Here is a 19,428-nt window from a genome sequence, read left to right as displayed (position 1 = left end):
GCTGAGCGACAAAAATTCAACGCTAATGTCACATCTATACATTATCTATGGTAGCGGCAGTAGAAGACGATCCATTCATCGATTATCACCAGTCAATCGAAGGTATTTAGTTCAGTTAGGATACGAAGTGTTAAAGTAATGGACATTTTAAAAGTAACGGATAAGATAAAAACAGATCACTCTATCGTAAGTTATGAATTCCATTCGCATCAACCGTGTGGATCGACCACGTTCGATAACAATGACGAAATTAGAATTTCAATTCCGGAAATAGATAATTATACTTTACCGAGCGAGAGTTATTTATACGTCGAGGGTAGCGTTTGTCATAAAGATGTACGACAAGTTGCATAAGAATTGCATGACAAGCAACTCGTGTGTGTAGCTATAAAAGATCTGTAGAGTTAATATTTAATAAAGATATATTTATAATTGTGCGACTCATTATTATAACATGGCGCAGTCAAGGAAGAACTAATTTCCAGTTAGAAGATAGGAAATAAAAAAAAAAAGTAAAAAATAACCGAACAAAAGTAAAAAATACAAAGTGAGGTTAGGAAAAATGGAAAGTGTGGGAAGATTACCCGACCCTATGAAATTTGAAGGGAATCTCAATGAAAACTTCAAAAGATTTCTCCAAAAGCTGGAAATGTATTTAATAGCATCCGAAAGAGACATGAAACCAGATAAGATAAAAATAGCAATACTATTAAACACAATAGGTAATGAAGGAATAGAAATATATAACACATTTAAATTCACTGATGCAGAAAAAGATAAATACGATGTTGTGGTGGATAAATTCAAAAAGTATTGTGCTCCACGAAAAAATAGAACATATGAAAGATTTGTGTTTAATAATCAAGTTCAAGATCCAGATGAGCCGTTTGATAGTTTTCTGGGAGATTTAAAGAAATTGGTTCAGTCCTGTGAATATGAAGATCAGGAAGAATCAATAATTGTTGATAGAATCATTCTTGGAACCAAAGATGTCCGATTACAGGAAAAATTATTAAATTACCAAATGCCGAAATTAGAAGATGTAATTGAAATGTGTCGAAATGCTGAGATAACAAGAAAACATATGGAAAATGTTAGAAATAAAGATGAGGCACACATAGATGCTATCAAAAAGAGGAGTATAGGAAAAGAAAGGAAAGAAGAAAAGAAAAATCAAGTAAGAAAATGCCATAAATGTAATAAATCACATAATTATGGAGAGTGCCCAGCCTATGGACAGAAATGTTTTAAGTGCGGAAAGCAAAATCATTTTACGGCTGTATGCAAAACAAATATAAAGAAAGTTCGAGAGGTAACCGAAAACGAATATGAAATCACGAAAGATGAAGATGAGAAGATGTTAGTTAGTAGTCTGGCAATGGTAGGTGAAATTACTATTGGAAATAAGTCAACTTGGATGGAAAAAATAAATATTGAGGGTAAATGGGTGCAATTCAAAGTGGATACAGGATCAGAAGTAAACATCATCCCAATGCAAATAATTCCAAATAAGCCGTTACAAGAGACAAAGGTTATTCTTGAAGCATATGGTGGGACGAGATTAAAGCCGGAAGGTAAAATTAAATTAAACTGTGCTCATAAATCGGAAAAAATAGATTTGGAATTCTTGGTTATAAATAGAGATGTAAAACCATTGTTAGGTTTGCCTAGTTGTTATAAGTTGGGATTTATTAAAGATACTAATGAAATAGTAAAAAATACAAAAGAAAAGTTTATTCAAGAAAATATAGATGTATTTGAAGGATTGGGAACTTTCAATGATTTATGTAAAATAAATTTAAAAGCAAATAGTGTACCCGTTGCTAAACCATGTAGACGTGTTCCGTTAATTATAAAGAAAAAGTTATATGAAAAACTGCAAAACTTAGAAAGACAAAAAATAATTGCTAAAGTAACTGAAGCTAGTGAGTGGGTTAATCCTCTTGTAATAGTTGAAAAACCTAATAAATCGTTAAGATTATGTTTAGATCCACACGAATTAAATAAATGTATAGAACGAGAGTTTTTTGAAATCCCGAGCTTAGAAGATATTAGTAGTAAACTGAATGGTAAAAAGTATTTTTCAGTATTAGATTTTAAAGATGGTTATTACCAAATCAAATTATGTAATGAATCTAATAAACTTACGACCTTTTCCACCCCATTTGGCTCCTACAAGTTTCTGAGATTGCCTTTTGGTCTAAAAATAGCACCTGAATATTTTCAAAAAATAAATAACAAAAATTTTGGTGATATTGAGAATACAATCATTTATTTTGATGATTTGTTGATTGCAACAAATACGTTACAAGAACATGATGAAACTTTAAGAAAGGTTATACAGAGGGCAAGAGAAAAAGGTGTAAAATTCAATAAAGAAAAAGTCCAGTTTAGAAAAGGTAGTGTAAAATACATGGGACATATTTTCAGTGCAGAGGGAATGAGACTAGATAGTGAGAAAGTGAAAGCTATAAATGATTTAAAACCACCTAATTCTAAAAAAGAGTTGCAAAAGCTGTTAGGCTTAATCAATTATGTAAGAAAATTTATTCCCAGATTAGGAGAAATAGCTAGTTCATTGTGTCAACTACTTAAAAAGGATGTAGAATACCAATGGTTGCATGTACATGATAAAGCATTACAAAAAATTAAAGATGAGATTAATAAAAACACTACTTTAATGAACTTTGATGATAAGAAACAAATTGTTATTCAAACAGATGCATCTCAAAATGGTATTGGGTGTTGCTTGATGCAGGATGAGAAGCCGGTGGCTTATGCATCTAGAGGACTTAATGATGTTGAAAAGAAATATGCAGTGATAGAAAAAGTGTTATTGGCAATTTATTTTGCAACACAAAAATTTCACAATTACATTTACGGGAGGACAATCAAAGTAATCACTGATCATAAACCTAACGTTAGTGTAATGAATAAGGAGATTTGTAAAATAAACTCGCCTCGTTTACAACGAATACGATTAAAGTTGTTAAAATATGACATTGATATCGATTATCTGTCGATGATCTGTCGGAAATGGTTCATACAGTTGAAAGATATATAAGAATGAGCGAATCGAGAAAAATCGAATTTAGACATGAAACAATGAAGGATGATACTTTAAAGGAAGTGATCAGAAGTTATTACCATGGTTGGAATAAAACTTATAATGGAGAAATGAAGGTATATTTTCAAATACAAAGTGACATAGACGTGCATAATGGAATGGTTTTTGTGGGAGATAGAGTGGTCGTACCTAAATCATTTAGACAGGAAATGTTAAAAATTTTACATGAAGGACATTTTGGTATAAACAGGACGACTGCGAGAGCTCGTCAAGTCTTATTTTGGCCTGGTATGGCTAGTGACATTAAACAAATGATCGAACGTTGCGCAGTTTGTGAGAAATACAGATACGCAAACATGCGAGAACCTCTTATACCACACGAAATCCCAAACTTGCCTTTTCAAAAGATTGGATCTGACATACTTCAGTATGGTAATAAGTCATTTTTAGTTATGGTTGATTATCTGACAAAGTGGTTAGAAATTATACCTCTCAAGTCAAAACAGAGTTCGGACATAATAAATGCTTTTAAGAATGTGTTTGCAACTCATGGTGTGCCGGACATTGTTGTGTCGGATAACATGCCCTACTCGTCCTTTGAATGTAGAAAATTCGCAAAAGAATATGATTTTGAATTTAAAACCAGCAGCCCGAGATATCCAAGATCGAATGGTTTGGCAGAACGCTTTGTTCAGACAGCTAAAAATATACTTCGTAAAACTAAAGATCTAGATGCTGCTTTGATGGAATATCGAAACACACCAATTACAGCGTTAATGAGATCTCCTGCTGAACTTTTGTTTTCTCGAAAGATTAAAACGAAGTTACCCATAGTACAAAAAATAAATGAGGAAATCAAGAGTTTTAAAAATGATTTAAGCAAGAAACAAGAAATAATGAAAAAATACTATGACAAGGGAACAAAACCATTAAAAAACTTTAATGTGGGAGAAAGCATAGTTTATAGAAAGAACAAGGAGTGGCAGCCAGCCGTAGTTATAGGTAAACATGAAAGTCCAAGATCATACTTAATAAATACAGGACTGAATGTACTAAGAAGAAATAGTCAAGTCTTGAGAAAATCAGTAACTGACAGACAACTACCTACAAATATAGAAGAGAGTACGATTCCTCCTGCTCTTCCAAAAGACATTGATTCTAATCATGATAATAATAAGTTAGGTGATAAGGTAGAAAATGCTATTGTACCTTTAATTGCAAATAATGAACAACCAATTGTTAATCTAAACACTAAGCCGTCCCGAATAATGCGAAAGCCGACTAAATTTAATGATTATGTGATGTATTAACTTGATAGGGGAGGTGTCATAAAGATGTACGACAAGTTGAATAAGAATTGCATGACAAGCAACTCGTGTGTGTAGCTATAAAGATCTGTAGAGTTAATATTTAATAAAGATATATTTATAATTGTGCGACTCATTATTATAACAGCGTTCGTAAGTTAGCCGCGGACGGAAGTATAACAAAAGATGCCAGTGCAACGGGGCAATTGGTTAACAATCCCGTTGCATTTATGTTTAGCGATATTCGATATCTTATTAACGGAGTACATGTTGATGGTGTGCGGAACGTCGGTATAAGCTCATGCATGAAGGGTTATTTCTCATCTACACAGAACGAGGTGGTGAAATTAGAGAACGCCGGTTGGCACATAAAACCTTGGAAAGATGATATAGCGGGTGTTTCAAAGGCTTTAGATAAAAATGGAAATTTCGGTCTTAGCGTTCCGCTAAAAACGTTGCTAGGATTCGCAGAAGATTTCAGAAAGATTATGATGAACGTTCGACAGGAACTTGTGCTAATTCGCGGACACGATGATACGGACGTCATCTTTCAACCAGCAGCCGCTCCGAACGACGAAAAATTGAAATTGATCATTAATAAAATTATATGGAGAGTTCCTCACGTGGCGGTGGGATTACGCGAACAGTTGGCATTAACAAAACTATCAGAAAGAAACGTAGACATTCACGTTCCTTTTCGATCGTGGGAAATACACGAGTACCCTCAATTACCTCAAACTACGAAGCAATCTTGGGCCGTCAAAACTACTCCACAATTGGAAACGCCTAGATTTATAATCATCGGATTTCAAACAAATCGAAAGTAACTTAACGAACGTAACCGTTTTCTTGAATGGAGAACGTTTTCCGTACGATAATTTGAATGTGGATTTTGATAACAATCACTATGCGATTTTGTATGATATGTATTCAAGATTTCAGCAAGCATACTACTATCAAGAAAGCGAACCTTTGTTTTCACCGGAAGAATTTAAAACTTACGCGCCGTTAATTGGAATCGATTGCACGTATCAACAGGAAGCAATACATAAAAGCGGAGTAGAAATAAAAATCGAGTATTCAACGAAAAATCCAATTCCGGAGGGTACGACAGTTTACGCATTAATTCTGCATGACAGAGCATTTGTGTATTCGCCTCTTACTAAAATGGTTAAGCAATTAATATAGTGGTACTGTTGAAGCAACGTCATTTAGTGTATCTCTAAACATCGAAGGAAACGTTTGCATATAGTGGTATATTATGGATATTATGGTTTTTCAAAGGGATTTTATTATTTTGGACATTCAAGGTTTCACGATAAACGATGAAGAATTTATCCCAAAGGAACTGGCTTCTTACGACAGTAATCATTGTATAAGTCATTACGTGTTTCAACCTAGTCGAAGCTTTTCTTCACTATCTACCAAATTTCGCAATACGGCGAATTGGTTAATGAGTCATCATCATTGTATTGATTGGAACGACGGGTTTGTTCCTGCGTCTCGTTTCGATGAGATCGTTTGTTATTTGTGTCGTTCGACAAAAGTAGCGTACGTAAAAGGACGTGAGATAGCTACATTTTTAAGAAGAATTTTAACAATACCGGTAAAAGAATTGCCGGAAAATGAATGCAAATTGGAGGTTGGTGCGCCGATGTGTCCCTATCATAAAAAGAGACCAAGTATGTGCTCCTTATCGAATGTTTTTTATTTATTTTCATACGTATTCAGACATCTATAACTATATGTAAACGAATTGAGAAAGGCAGACGGGTAGTAGCGGTAGAGCAGTTCAAGATGGAACGTCTTTGGCGGTTAGTTACCAGATTGGGACTTTCAACTTTTATAATTAATAAAGTGTGGGATATTATGGAAAGATACGAATCTGATTTATCTTTTGCGACTATTAAAAACTACGAATTATGTTATTTACCAATCGATTATTATATCAATAAAGTAAAGCCATTAGATTTGGCGGCGGTTTGGTTTAAATTACCGTTGAAGTATAGAAACGATGAGCGATTACAAAGCAAGCTGCCCTGTTTTGAACATTATAATTTGCCTCATTGGGAAACGCATATTGATGGTCCACCATCGGCAAGAAAGGATTGTTCTTTATGTATGGTTTAGTATATAAACATTGTCAGTTATAGATTGTAAATTAATAATAATAATAAAAGATTGTAAAAAGTGTAAAAAGTTGTTTTAATTTAAAAGAAAAAATAGTTAATCTAAATGAATACATGGTACATTGGGTTGGTATGACTTGGGTTGTACATTGAAAAAGTATTAAATTGGAAGAAAAAAAGGAAGAAAGAAAGGGGAAAAAAGGAAGAAAAAAAAAAAAAAAAAAGAGAAAAGAAAAAGGGAAAAGGATTGTTTATTGAAGCTCCTCCTATGCTCCTCCCATGCTCCTCCTCAGGCTCCTCCCAAAGTGGAGATGGAAGAGTGGGGATGGGAGTGGGGGAAATCTAAAATTCCCCCCCCCCAGTTGCCAGGAAAGTTGAGCCAGAAAAAAAGTACCCCCACTCTAACTCCGCCCATTCCCCACTCCTCCCCCTTGCCACGCCCCACCCCACGCCCCCCTTCATTACGTGTTTTTGTTCTTCAGTTTTTTGGTAAGTACAACCTTCTTTATTATCAAGTTTATATAACGTTCATTTTCTCTCCATCACTACAGCTCTTTCTACAACTTTCTCTTTTTTGGTGAGTAAAACTATATTTGTTTTGCATGTTTATACAATATTTAAAATTGTTTTTTTCCACTCCTAGACATCCTTGCTCATTCAGCTTTCTCTTTTTTTGCTGACGTGTTTTATTTGGTAAGTAACCTTTTCTACTTCCATGTTTATATAATATATTCTTGCTTTATTTCATCATGACAGCTCGTTCTACTTTGTTTTTGTGAGTACAACTTGTTTATTTGTTTGTTATGTTAAATTGATATTTTTTCCCAATTCCTACAGGAGCTTACTGCTGATCAGTTCGATTAAACCGATCAGTTTTTAACATCGTAATTTCAGCAACTTTTTTCTGGTAAGTATAGTCTCCTTTCTTGGCATATATTGTTTTTAATCTTGTGTTTTTCATTCCTATAGCTCCTTCTATTTTTTCAAGTTAACTTTTATTGGTAAGAATAACTTTATTTTTTCGAACGTTTTATCATTCATATCCTATCATTCAGCACTTTGTTGACAAGCACCCTCTGCAGTTAGATTTTAACGTGCAACTGTATTTTTCATCAAGCGATGTAAGTATACATGTTTTTTTTATTAAAATAAAATTAATTAATTTTCTTTTCTTATCAAGATGTCTCAAGACGGTTTTAGTCAAATTGATTTAACTGCTCCGGGTTTCGCCAGCCAGGAATCCTTTCTGTTAAACAGTTTTGACATAAACCTGTTGAACATGTCGACTGTTGAGAAGGCTCTGGATCCAAACGTGCAGCCTAATGAGCAGCCGATGGATCCAAACGTTGAATCTAATGTGCAGCAAGCTACGGCGCTTCCAAACATCGCAGGTTCCTCGAAAGTCGACGATAAGAATGTGAAACACCTTTCACTTTCACTTCGTCGAAAGTCGGGGAACCGTGAACACCGGAAGAAGGGTGCAGGTGTGTGGTTACCGCCAGATAAGTGTAGAGAGCTTCGACGGGAGACCCGTGCTCGTTCGCGAAGTACCAAGCACAAGCGTGTGTCAGTTGAACCTGCGACTCTGTCAAAGGTTGAAGTGACACACTCGGAAGTGGCTAGCGGTGATGAGTCCAACGACTCTCTTTCTTTAATGGCGGTACAACACTGCACCGAAAACCGGACATACCTTAAAGCTATTAATGCAGCTTTTGTTTCTAAGGCTTCTTCTTCTAAAGCTTCGTCGATTCCCACTCCCCCTACTAACATAAACATTCCTACCATAGAAATTCCCTCATTAAGCCCGAAAGTACAAATCTTAAGGATGGACACAATTCCCGCTACTTCAGTCATTTCCGATGTACCTGCCAGCCTTTTTTCAAATGCAATGTGTGCAGCAGTAGAAACAACCAAAGAGGAGATTTTGACCGAAATTAATATTTTGTATCAAAATTTTTATAAAGACCTTCATGCAAAGGTACTTCAATTGCAGACCTCTTTGAGAGAACTTGCACAGTTTAGGGAAGGGCTGGCGTCGAGTTCTAACCACTCTTTAACAACGTCACTCGACATTACCGTTGCAACATTAACCGTTGAAATGAAAAAAGCAGAATTCATTTTGTCTTCTTTACATACTAATAACTTCCCTTCCTAGCTAAAAAGATGTCCGGTAGCAACAACTTCGGGAGGGTGCTCACGTTGGAGCGAAGAGTTGCGTCATTGGAGGTCAAAGTAGATACCCTGTTTCAGCTGGTAGGCTATATCTATAATCTTTTTTGCACGTTTTTAATTTCATAATCTTCTTAGGTAAACAGTATTGTCTCAGAGTCGGCAGTGGTGAGAGGGCAGGTGCATGTTCAAAACATGCACATACACCATTGTTCGACTGGGATAGAACCTCCGACACCGACACCTGCAGCGCCTCCGCCCCCGTATGAAGTGCGGGGTGAGCAGGAAGAGGAGGAGGAGTGGTAACCATTTTTCCTCCTCTTCCTTAGGTTAGGTTAGGTTATGTTAGGTTAAATGGTTAAGGTATTATACTTATTATTATTATTATTATTCTTAAATATATGTATATATAGTTTCTTTTGCTATATTTTCATTCAGTCTTATCCTGTTAATGTTATAATTCATTTAGTACGAGAATCATGATCGACGAGAAATTAAAATGTTTACCGCAACTTCTAACACTGCCTATAGTAAATTTTAGTAATGGTTCGGTCGAAGAACACTTTACAAGACACAGCAATTTATTTGGTGGAAAATGTAAGCGAGGTTTAATTGTAGGACCCTCAGGTGTCGGAAAAACAAATGCTATGTTATCGCTTTTAGTTGCACGTAATGGGTTGCGCTTCCTAAACTTGTACTTATGCTCTAATTCGTTATACCAAAATAAGTACGATTTTTTAAGACGTTTAATTGAACCTATAAAAGATTGCGGTTACTATGAATTTTCTAATATAGACGAGTTCATTCGACCGGAAGATACGAAAGAATATTCGGTAGTCGTATTTGACGATGTTTCCTGTACAGGTCAAAATGTCATTAAGGAATTTTTTTCGTATAGTCGGCATAAAAACATTGATTGTTTTCTAATTTGTCAAAGTTATAGTGCAATTCCAAAACAATTAGTTCGCGATAATTGTAACTTTTTGGTGTTATTTAAACAAGACTTAACAAATTTAAAACACGTATTTGAAGATCACATAATGAGCAATATGGAGTTTCATCGGCTAAAGGAAATTAGCGATGCTTGTTGGGAGAATAGACACGCCTAGTTATTGATTTAGATTGTAGTGTATCTAAGGGACGTTACCGTAAGGGTTTTGATAAATTCATTGAAGTTTATAACTAACGACTTCAGCTGTACAGTTCGTAGTAACTTCACATACATCATACAATGAACAAGACGATAGCAGCAGAACTTATCGCGGCACGAGAAGTCGTGAGAGACAAAATTCGTTCTTTAAAAGAAGACTTAGAGGAGTCAAGGATTCGGTCGGAAACCGCATATGCACCCATCGCAAGGCCCTTACAGGATATTGTCGCAAAACTTGACACTGCGCCTTTACTATCCATTCCAAAACGAAGTTTATCTCCAAAAGAAGAAAAATTGATATCTAAGATACAACGCTACTCGCCGGATATTTCTGACGTACCAGCTAAAACCGAGACCGAATATTTTATTCGAAAACCGAAAGTTCCATTAAAAGAACAACGACGAAAATTTGCTACATCGACTCCTGAAAAAAGGTTGGTATCTTCTCCCACGTCTTCTCCTCTTGGTCCATTAGCTCATGCAGAAGAAGAAGTATATGAAGTTTCGCCGGGCGAAGAAGAAGAACTCCTCGATTCTAGCGAGGATACCGGAGCTCTTATTTCGGACGCACATAATCGAATAGAACGACTTAAAGATGAAATAGAAGAAAGATTGGAGTCTCCAGAGGTACAAGCCGCTTTGACTCAGTTTCATCCTTTGCCCAGAACGTATATTGTTGGTTTAACAACTGATTTAAAAGATGATTATGATCGTTTATACGGTGTTCGCGAAACTTCCGAAGGTTTCTACATTGGAGTCAGTCCTGTTCACTTTGAGGATCAGGATATTCACGTTGGAAACTTCAAATATACGGGAACCGTTGGTTTATATGATTTACTATTTAAAAACGAACCGGGCAAATTTACAATTCAGGACATGCGCAACTACAAAGATATCTTACTACGTTCAAATGCTCCGTACATTAATTACATTCCAGAGGCAGGTATGACTACTGAGGACGACAGTGAGAAATTTCAGAATATTATCAAGCCTATCGTTGAAGGTAACAAACCCAAGGTGCATTGGGCTAAATACTGGCCGAATCCGAAGAAAAAAGTCGGTGGTGCATTACAAAAACAAGTCGTTCCTGGGGCTCTTATCGAATACGAGTATTGGGACGATCCCAACGAACTTGTCGACAGACTGCGTTTGTTGATAGCCTCGCAAACTGCAGGTCATTCTGCACATGTCAATGAAATATCATCAATAATATCGGAGCTAACAGAGGCCGAGATTATACGTTAAAATATTATCATAAATATACGACTCTCACATTTTTTGTTTTAAAACACCGACGTTTGTGAACTAGAGCAGATGAGTTTAAGCAAGTTCGGAAAACATTCGTCTAGTATGACGATCGATAAGTTTGGTAAACACGTACACGGACACAACATTGCTGCTCATTTTAATAAACGTGAAAACTTACAACTATATTTCAAACAACCAACAATACTTACGTTTAGCGGAGATGGAACTACGGATACAACGGATAATTATTAGATTATTCAAAATTTAGGTTACGTAAGTAAGTATATAAACTTTTTATATATTGGTGAAATAGTGAAATACCGATTTGAAGGAGACGTTGAAATGATTATTAACGGGAGTATCTTCGATCCAAATAAAAAGTTAAATGTTCTCTCCTTTGGAGATAAAATAGTTTGCAAGCCCACAACGAAGACCACTTTACTCAAGAAACCATTTATGGTAGAACTGCTCATTGAAATATCCATAAAATGAGCGATATTGAAAGGTCCGTCGTAAACGAGTTGCACGCGTCCGCGAGGAAAAAGTATAAACGCAGACGTGTTATTATAAAAGGTTTAACGGACTTATTTCAAGCTGATTTAGTGGAGATGATACCTTATTCAAAAGCAAATGGTAATTTTAAATATATTCTAACAGTTATTAATGCTTTCTCAAAGTATGGATGGGCTGTACCACTAAAAAACAAAACTGGCAAAGAAGTTACGCGAGCTATGGAAACAATTCTATCGGAAAAGCGGAAAAACATACCGAAGAATCTGCAAACGGATAACGGAAAAGAATTTTACAATGAGGATTTTAAAAAGCTCATGTCACGATATCACATCAATCACTACAGTTCATTTTCCAATTTAAAGAGTTCTATTGTTGAACGGTTTAATAGAACAATAAAAGAAAAAATGTGGAAAGAATTTAGTATGCAAGGTAACTATCGTTGGTTGGAATTGCTTCCCAAATTAATTCTGGATTATAACAACCAAGTTCACAGGACGATAGGAATGAAACCTAGCGAGGTAAAAAACAGAAACGCACCGACACTGTTAAAAACTGTTTATAATTACATAAAAATTGCCGATCCTTATACCTAAAAATTTAATGTCGGTGATCACGTCAGAGTGAGCAAGCATCGACACACCTTCACCAAAAACTATACTCCCAATTGGTCTAACGAAGTGTTTACAATACATTCTGTTCGTAATACTTTCCCAACAACATATCTGCTCAAAGATGCATCCAATGAAAAAATTATGGGTGGTTTTTATCGAGAGGAATTACAAAAAGTTAAATATCCTGACGTCTACTTGGTGGAAAAAGTGCTACGGCGAAAAGGAAATCAAGTGTTTGTGAAACGGTTAGGATTAGGTCCGTCTCATAATTCTTGGATCTCAAAAACTAACGTTCTTTAAAACGTATAAAGACCTATTTAAAAGTTTACAAGACTTTATTAACAATCGAACATTACAAATACATTATTATTATTATTCTTTACAATTTTTTTTAAATTAAATTCATTTATTCGCATTCAATCTTTTTATCAACCAATGACCCCACGCCAAAGTATTACATCCGTTCGGTAATATGTATCGTTTATCATCGCACGATGAAAGAGCAATTTTATTCTTTAATTCGGTATACATAGTATGAAATTCTGACTTAAAAATGTACATTTTTTTATGAACCGATCCGCCACATTCAACCACACGTTTATAATCGGTCACGCTTAAATGTTTATCTATAACATATTTCTTTACTCCTTTAGCCTTTTTTACATTATCATTCAACAAGGTGATGCAGTACGCCTTAGCTCCTGTTCCAACAAATGACGTTATGCACCTGTTTGGATATTCATCTTTCATTCCTCCCAACACAGATCGACCGCGAGGTATATTGTGTATATTCTCTAACGGATAATTGGACGTGTCAAAAAATTCAATATTTTCTTTTATATCCTCATATACATTGGGAGTAGTAATTTCTAGGATTAGGGAATCAGTATCGGTGTATAAAAGTGTTATGTTATTTCCATATTTAACTTTTAAGTAATCATAGAAGAAGCTGTACATTACGGTTTTCGAAAGCTCTAATATACTGAAACCCACATACAGCGGTTTGCAATAACGAACTTCCGCGACGTTCAATTGAACGGCTATCAAATTATCGCAAAATATTTTCGAAGATTTAAAATTTGGTTTAGCTATTAGGGCTTCCACGCCCGGTTTCTTATGACGACATTCCCAGTGGGTAACTAGTCTTATATCCACTCGCTTTTCCACATTTTCCATTGTCTTACCGTATACGATGTTATTCATTGCTTTGTAATGTTTTTTTGCAAATTCATTCTTAGCTTTCGCACGTTTATCGGAATTGAAATCGATGTAGCTCCGCATCCAGTTGGATTGTTTAAATTCTAATACTCTGTAAATCGTCATTAGTTTCAATCCGAACTTGATACACTGCTTTAGATTCACGTAATGAATGATGTATTTTGTTTTATTTTCCAAATTTGCTATTAACTTTGCATTTTTTGAACCTGGGGGTACAATCCGTTCTGGACAAAATGGCAAATCGTTGTGTTCATCATGTATTGCTTCCGGATACTCTAAATCTACCTCGAACACGTAACCCTTTTCGGAATCGTCTTCCGTATTGTAAATATCTAACTTTTGAATCTCTTCACCTGATAGCCATCGAAATCCCCCCGTCGGTAATTTTCGTCTCATTGCGTGTCCATACAAATTCGTAGCGTCGAGATACAAAATATAAGATGGGTCTTTGGTTTCATCAAATTCCATCATTAATTTATTGTTAGCCTTCGCACTGCGTTTAGTGCACATACTTAATCCACCGCGAATACCATTTTTAAAGAAGTGTAACATGTCTATGTCCGTTAATAATTCTAATTTTACCCCTGTCATTCGTAATAATGCATCCCAACCGAAGCCCGGCGCTGTGAAGTAATGACATGGATCTAAAGAGTAATACTTCATCGAGATGGTTCGGAAATTCTCAAATACGTCCGCCAAAAGTAAAACGTCAGACGTTAAATAAATGTCGCTATATTCGCCTAAAGTGCGACAGTTAAATAAGTTCCACACCGTTTGTGCACGACAATAATTTTCTTCGGTTATACTATCGTCGCATAAAGTATTGTAAAAACTACTTCGATCTGGCAGAGCGGTAAGATTCAGCTTTTCGAATGAATCCACAAAGGAATACGGAAAAACTCCTTTCTGACGTATAAGTCGAAACTGTTCTTTGTTCCTAAAATATTTTCTGATTTGAACGCATTGGTTGTCTTCCAAAAATGAACCCAACTTCTCTAGCGATAAAGCCATAAACCTAAATGAATCCACAAATCTCAATTTCATATGAACCCGCCTTAGCTTTCCCTTGCTGTCAATGTTTTCTCCTACGATAATTTTTTTCGAAAATGATATATACTTTTCTTTATTCTGTGCTATAACGTCCACATCTTCTTCTTTTAATGCCATATCTTTCACAAACATATGACAATCGTAGTTCGAAAGATTGTGAAAGAATATCGGTATGAACTTTGGTAATTGATAATTGATGTTACATACAGCATGTGCGGGTCCTCTATACAACCCAGTTAGGTGATCATGATCGCACACTTTATAACCTTCTTTTATTTTGTGCGAACAAATGTGACAGATATCCTGCATCTCATGTATTAATCTATCTATAGGTGGTAATGGGAGCATTTCTTTTGGTTGGCTTAAATAATTTTTGTATATATTCAGAACGTCATGTTCCAACTTGCTCATGAAAATTTGAGCAGCATTACATCCGCGATATATTTCAAACTTCGACAATGATTCGTCATATGAACATTTTATATAATATGCAAATGCATAAGGTTCGTGTGTGAAACATTTGACGGAGTATGAATTATCATCGTTAAGTTCTGTTGCTTCCGCATCGGCGATCGGTTTCTGTAATGCTTCAAAATCTGCATACACCACGAACGGTATTTTTAATTGTCGTTCAAAATTTTCGAACTGTAGTATATTTTCCTTTTCTTCATTTCCATATTTATTTATTTTCAAATTTGTTGTTGGTAAAATTGCCCTTACCTTGCTGCAATCGTCACTTTGATGACGGATAAGTTTATTTTCTGACGTAAAGAATACCAAGCATCCGTCGCAAATATACTTTTCATGACCATTCTGCGATGCTTGCGATGATAGTAATCGAGACAGATTTTTTATCCAACAATAGTGACTATTCCCGGAATCATTTGTAACCAATAATAAATTTATATGTCTTTCTTCTTTTTGTCGACATATATACATTGTAATTATGTCATAATTCATAACACCGTCTTTAAAATACTCATTTATTCCATATACATTAATAGATAGTTTGTTCTGCTTTTCAAATACAGGTATATCTCGTAATTTAACTGGAAAAACAATATTTGAATAGTCTAAGCCGCAGTCTAGGTAATTCGGATACGAAGATGTCCTCTGTGGTAAACCGTTCGGTTCATGTAGTGCGGATGTTACAGCCCCTGCAAAACATTTATCATCCACGTTTTGTATATTTATCACAGCACGCTTTGCTTTTATTTGCGATGGTAGATCGATGTAATTAGATGCTCTGATAGGATTATATTTGTTTAAATTTAACTCCATATAGAGAATTTGCATTAAAGTCCATCCTAAATAAAATATTGAAACATTTATTTTTTAATATATAGGTATATTATGTCACATTACGCTTACCTGAATCTCGTTCCTGGAATTCTGACATTTTTGATGAAATTTCATCTGTACGCGCAGCAATAAGCTGGGTAATTAACGAGGTGCTGATTTCTGTTTTGTTAATAAATATGAAAATAAAAAGATAAAATTGTCTTACGTATATATATATGTATATTGTCACTCACTACCTTTTCTTTACATTTAAATTCGACTGGTGCGCGCGAACGATTTATCGATAATGATAAAGGTGAGGATAACGTTTGAGGGCGCACGCCCCCGAGTGGATCATGCGCGTTCGAGGTTCGACAATGCGTTCTTGCATGAACATTCCACCCACCAAAATTAATATAATTTTAACAACAATTAAAGTGACTAGTGAACAAAATAATGAAACGAAGAGTACAACGAATAGATTAAGTATAAATTAATTACAATTATCACGATTCTTTTTTGGTAACAAACAAATCTTTGAAACAGGTCGAACCAAAACGCCATTGGTGGTGTTAACAGATACGACGCGAACGAGTCCATCTTGGCCAGGGTGGATGTCGCATACGCGCCCAAATGTCCATTGAAGTGGCGGTTTTTGGTCGTGTTTTATAACAACAAGGTCTCCAACGTTATTTCCTGGAGAATTTTCCGACCATTTGTGTCTCTGTTGTAGTGTGTGCAAATACTCGTCACGCCAGCGCCCCCAGAAATCTTGGACCATCCTTTGGATTAGGTTCCAACGGTCAAGACGATTTAACGGTCGTTTTGTAAGGTTAGGTTCCGGTAATTCGGAATTAAGTGGACCTAAAACTAAAAAATGCGCGGGGGTTAAGGGTTGTAAGTCATTTGCATCACCTGACATCGGATACAACGGCCTTGAATTTAATACTGCTTCCACTTGTGTTAAGACGGTGTACATTTCTTCGAATGTAAGTATCTGCTCTCCGATAACTCTTGTGAGATGGTTTTTCACCGATTTTACTCCCGCCTCAGATAATCCATTGAAATGGGGGCCTCCGGGAGGATTAAAGTGCCAGTTGATCCCAAAGGAGGTACCAGTTGCTGCGGCCAATTCACGAAGTTTGTTGTCAGCTCCCACAAAGTTTGTTCCTTGGTCGCTAAATAACATCGAGCAATGTCCTCTACGAGATAGAAAGCGTCGGAGAGCAGCGATAAAGGCGTCTGTCGATAAGTCTGAAACTAACTCTAAGTGTACGGCTTTAGTGGACGCACAAACAAAAACGCAAATGTACGACTTTACAGACCGTACGCCACGAGAGCGATGCATTGTAGTAAATATTGGGCCGGCAAAGTCCACCCCAGATACGTAAAAGGCTTTCAGTTCAGAGAATCGGTAACTGGGAAGATTAGCCATCAATGGAATCTGCGTCTTGGGATCAGCTCGAACACATTTCATACATCCGGAAATGACTCGATGAATAGCTCGTCGCGGTGACAGAATCCAGAACTGCTGAGCCAGAAGTGCGTGCAGAGTACGATGTCCAGGATGCAAAAACTCGCGGTGAGTATCTTCAATAACTAATTCACTCAACCGAGAATCACGCGGCAATAATAACGGATGTTTTTGTTCGTATGACACTTCAGAATGTTTTAACCGTCCACCCACCCTGAGCAACCCATCCCGATCAAGAAAAGGAACGAGTTTACGAATGGGTTTTGGAAGTTTTTTAGATTTGAGAATAGCAGTAAAGATCTCAGAAAAATGTTCACGCTGAACATGTTTAACAAGAACGTGTAGAGCCTTTTGGAGCTCAAATTGAGACAATGAAACGGAGAATAAGGACTTCTGTTTTCTAGTTCTAAGTATAAATCGCAGCACATAAGCTACAATTCTTTTAATCTTTGATAAAGAAGAAATGTTAGTAAGTAAATTATCGATAAAGTTTGTAGAATTTTCTATTAAGTTAACTACGATAGGTTTTTGTTCATTGATCAATTCTTGATCATTTAGATTACACATGATCTGAGATGGCCAAGAGTAAGAATCAGAGATTAGCCAAGTGGGGCCGTTCCACCATAAATTAAATGAGGACAGCTGGTCCGGAAACAGACCACGGGAACCACAATCAGCTGGATTGTCCGACGATGGGACATATTTCCATGAGGTTGAAGGTAATATTTCCTGAATGTGGCTCACCCGATTAGATACAAATACTTTCCATTTGTGAGGTAAAGAAGTTACCCAATTTAAAACAACCTGGGAATCTGACCAGGCGGTAACAGAGGTTATTTTAATTTCAGGAGATAGATTTTCCTGAATAATTTTTAAAAGATCGGCGAGCAATACCGCTGCACAAAGCTCAAGTCGAGGGACTGAGAGAGTTTTAAGAGGAGCTACGCGGGATTTACCGCAGATAAAAGAAGTCGTCACAGATTGAGGTGTAACACATCGAAAATATGCTACCGCACAGTAGCCACTTTGCGAAGCGTCGCAAAACAAATGAAGTTGGATTGAGTTTGAGTCATCGGGAATTATTAAGCGTGGTACACGTAAGTTAGATAATAATTTTAATTTAACTCTAAAATCTTGCCAATTTTGAGCAATGTGATATGGAGGAATTTCATCCCACTCAAGATTCAGTTGCCAAAGTTGCTGAATAAAACATTTTGCTTTAAAGGTACAGGGGGTTAAAAAGCCCAAAGGGTCATAGATGCGAGAAATGTCAGACAAAATAGATCGTTTTGTGGAAAGTGAGGGACGAGGAGAATAGGAATAGTGAAACATATCGCTATTGGGGTCCCATTGTAGTCCCAGAACCTTGGTACGTAAGATTTCGTTGCAGTTACTGGCCCACTTCCTCAGCTCAAAACCTCCTTTTTTTAAAAGTGTGATTAATTCCTTTTGTAAGGTAAGACCTTCTTTGATGGAATTTGTCCCAGTGACGATATCATCAACGTAGATATTATTTTTTAAGATATTTGCAGCTAAAGGATATTCATTAATATATAGATTAGCCAGTTCCAACAGAGTGCGCAGGGCTAAGAACGGAGCCGATGATACGCCATACGTAACTGTATTAAGAATGAATTCTTGTAATGGCTCTTGAGGAGAGAATCGCCAAAGGATTCGTTGATAATTCCTATCTTTAGGGGAAATCAAAATTTGGCGGTACATCTGCTTTATGTCGCACGTGAAGGCAAATTTGTAACATCGAAAATTAAGCAAAACCTTGACGATGTCCTGTTGTAACTTGGGACCAATCAGTAAGTTATCGTTTAACGATTTCCCATTCGAAGATATCGCCGAGGCGTCGAAGACGACACGAAGCTTGGTGGATGCGCTTTCTGCGCGCATTACACAATGATGAGGAATGTAGTATGTGGCAGAGGAAAGAGGTGAGCTGACGGTATTTAAAGACATGTGACCGGAGGAAAGATAATCAGACATAAAGGATATGTAATCATCATGTAAAGAAGGATTTTTGAGCAAACGGTTTTCTAAGGATTTAAATCTTTTGAGAGCAGTTTGATAGGATTCTCCCAGTGTAGGTTTATTGGACTTGAAGGGTAAGGAAACGATGAATCTACCACCAGTCGTACGTGTATAATTATCTCGGAAATGGTTTTCACAGGCTTCTTCTTCCGGGGTGAATACAGATTTCAC

At 36.3% G+C, this 19,428-nt stretch overlaps 2 protein-coding genes and 2 long non-coding RNA genes across 5 annotated transcripts; 3 read left to right on the top strand and 1 right to left on the bottom strand.

Moving 5' to 3' along the window:
- Positions 1-4,679: 4,679 nt before the first annotated feature.
- LOC139432344 (uncharacterized) lies at positions 4,680-5,201 on the top strand. Its single transcript, XM_071200824.1, has one exon. It carries the CDS (start codon positions 4,680-4,682, stop codon positions 5,199-5,201), a length of 522 nt encoding a protein of 173 aa, XP_071056925.1.
- Positions 5,202-6,981: 1,780 nt separating this feature from the next.
- On the top strand, positions 6,982-9,087 carry LOC139432393 (uncharacterized). The gene is made up of 6 exons (XR_011642205.1): positions 6,982-7,410; positions 7,473-7,504; positions 7,559-7,624; positions 7,684-7,987; positions 8,659-8,756; positions 8,811-9,087. It is a non-coding gene; the product is annotated as an uncharacterized lncRNA (long non-coding RNA).
- A 3,509-nt stretch (positions 9,088-12,596) lies between these two features.
- Positions 12,597-15,861, bottom strand: LOC139432343 (uncharacterized). Its single transcript, XM_071200823.1, has 2 exons — positions 15,834-15,861; positions 12,597-15,769 (listed from the first exon to the last, which is right to left on the bottom strand). Exons 1-2 carry the CDS (start codon positions 15,859-15,861, stop codon positions 12,597-12,599), a joined length of 3,201 nt encoding a protein of 1,066 aa, XP_071056924.1.
- Positions 15,862-17,234: 1,373 nt separating this feature from the next.
- Positions 17,235-18,580, top strand: LOC139432368 (uncharacterized). Of its 2 annotated transcripts, XR_011642178.1 has the most exons (5): positions 17,235-17,325; positions 17,409-17,686; positions 17,776-17,993; positions 18,066-18,314; positions 18,443-18,580. It is a non-coding gene; the product is annotated as an uncharacterized lncRNA (long non-coding RNA). The 2 variants fall into 2 exon arrangements; XR_011642177.1 differs by having other exon boundaries at positions 18,066-18,580.
- Positions 18,581-19,428: the final 848 nt, after the last annotated feature.

Source organism: Onthophagus taurus, unplaced genomic scaffold (genome assembly GCF_036711975.1).
Source record: "Onthophagus taurus isolate NC unplaced genomic scaffold, IU_Otau_3.0 ScKx7SY_15, whole genome shotgun sequence".
In the NCBI taxonomy this organism is placed as follows: Eukaryota; Metazoa; Arthropoda; class Insecta; order Coleoptera; family Scarabaeidae; genus Onthophagus; species Onthophagus taurus.
This window is presented reverse-complemented; position numbering and strand designations above follow the sequence as displayed.

Bases quoted from the DNA above. Each gene is read 5' to 3' on its own strand.
- LOC139432344 (XM_071200824.1), top strand. From the start codon at position 4,680: ATGAAGGGTTATTTCTCATCTACACAGAACGAGGTGGTGAAATTAGAG.
- LOC139432343 (XM_071200823.1), bottom strand. From the start codon at position 15,861: ATGTCAGAATTCCAGGAACGAGATTCAG. The intron at 15,770-15,833 runs GTAAGCGTAATG...TATTTTATTTAG, and splicing joins ATTCCAGGAACGAGATTCAG to GATGGACTTTAATGCAAATT.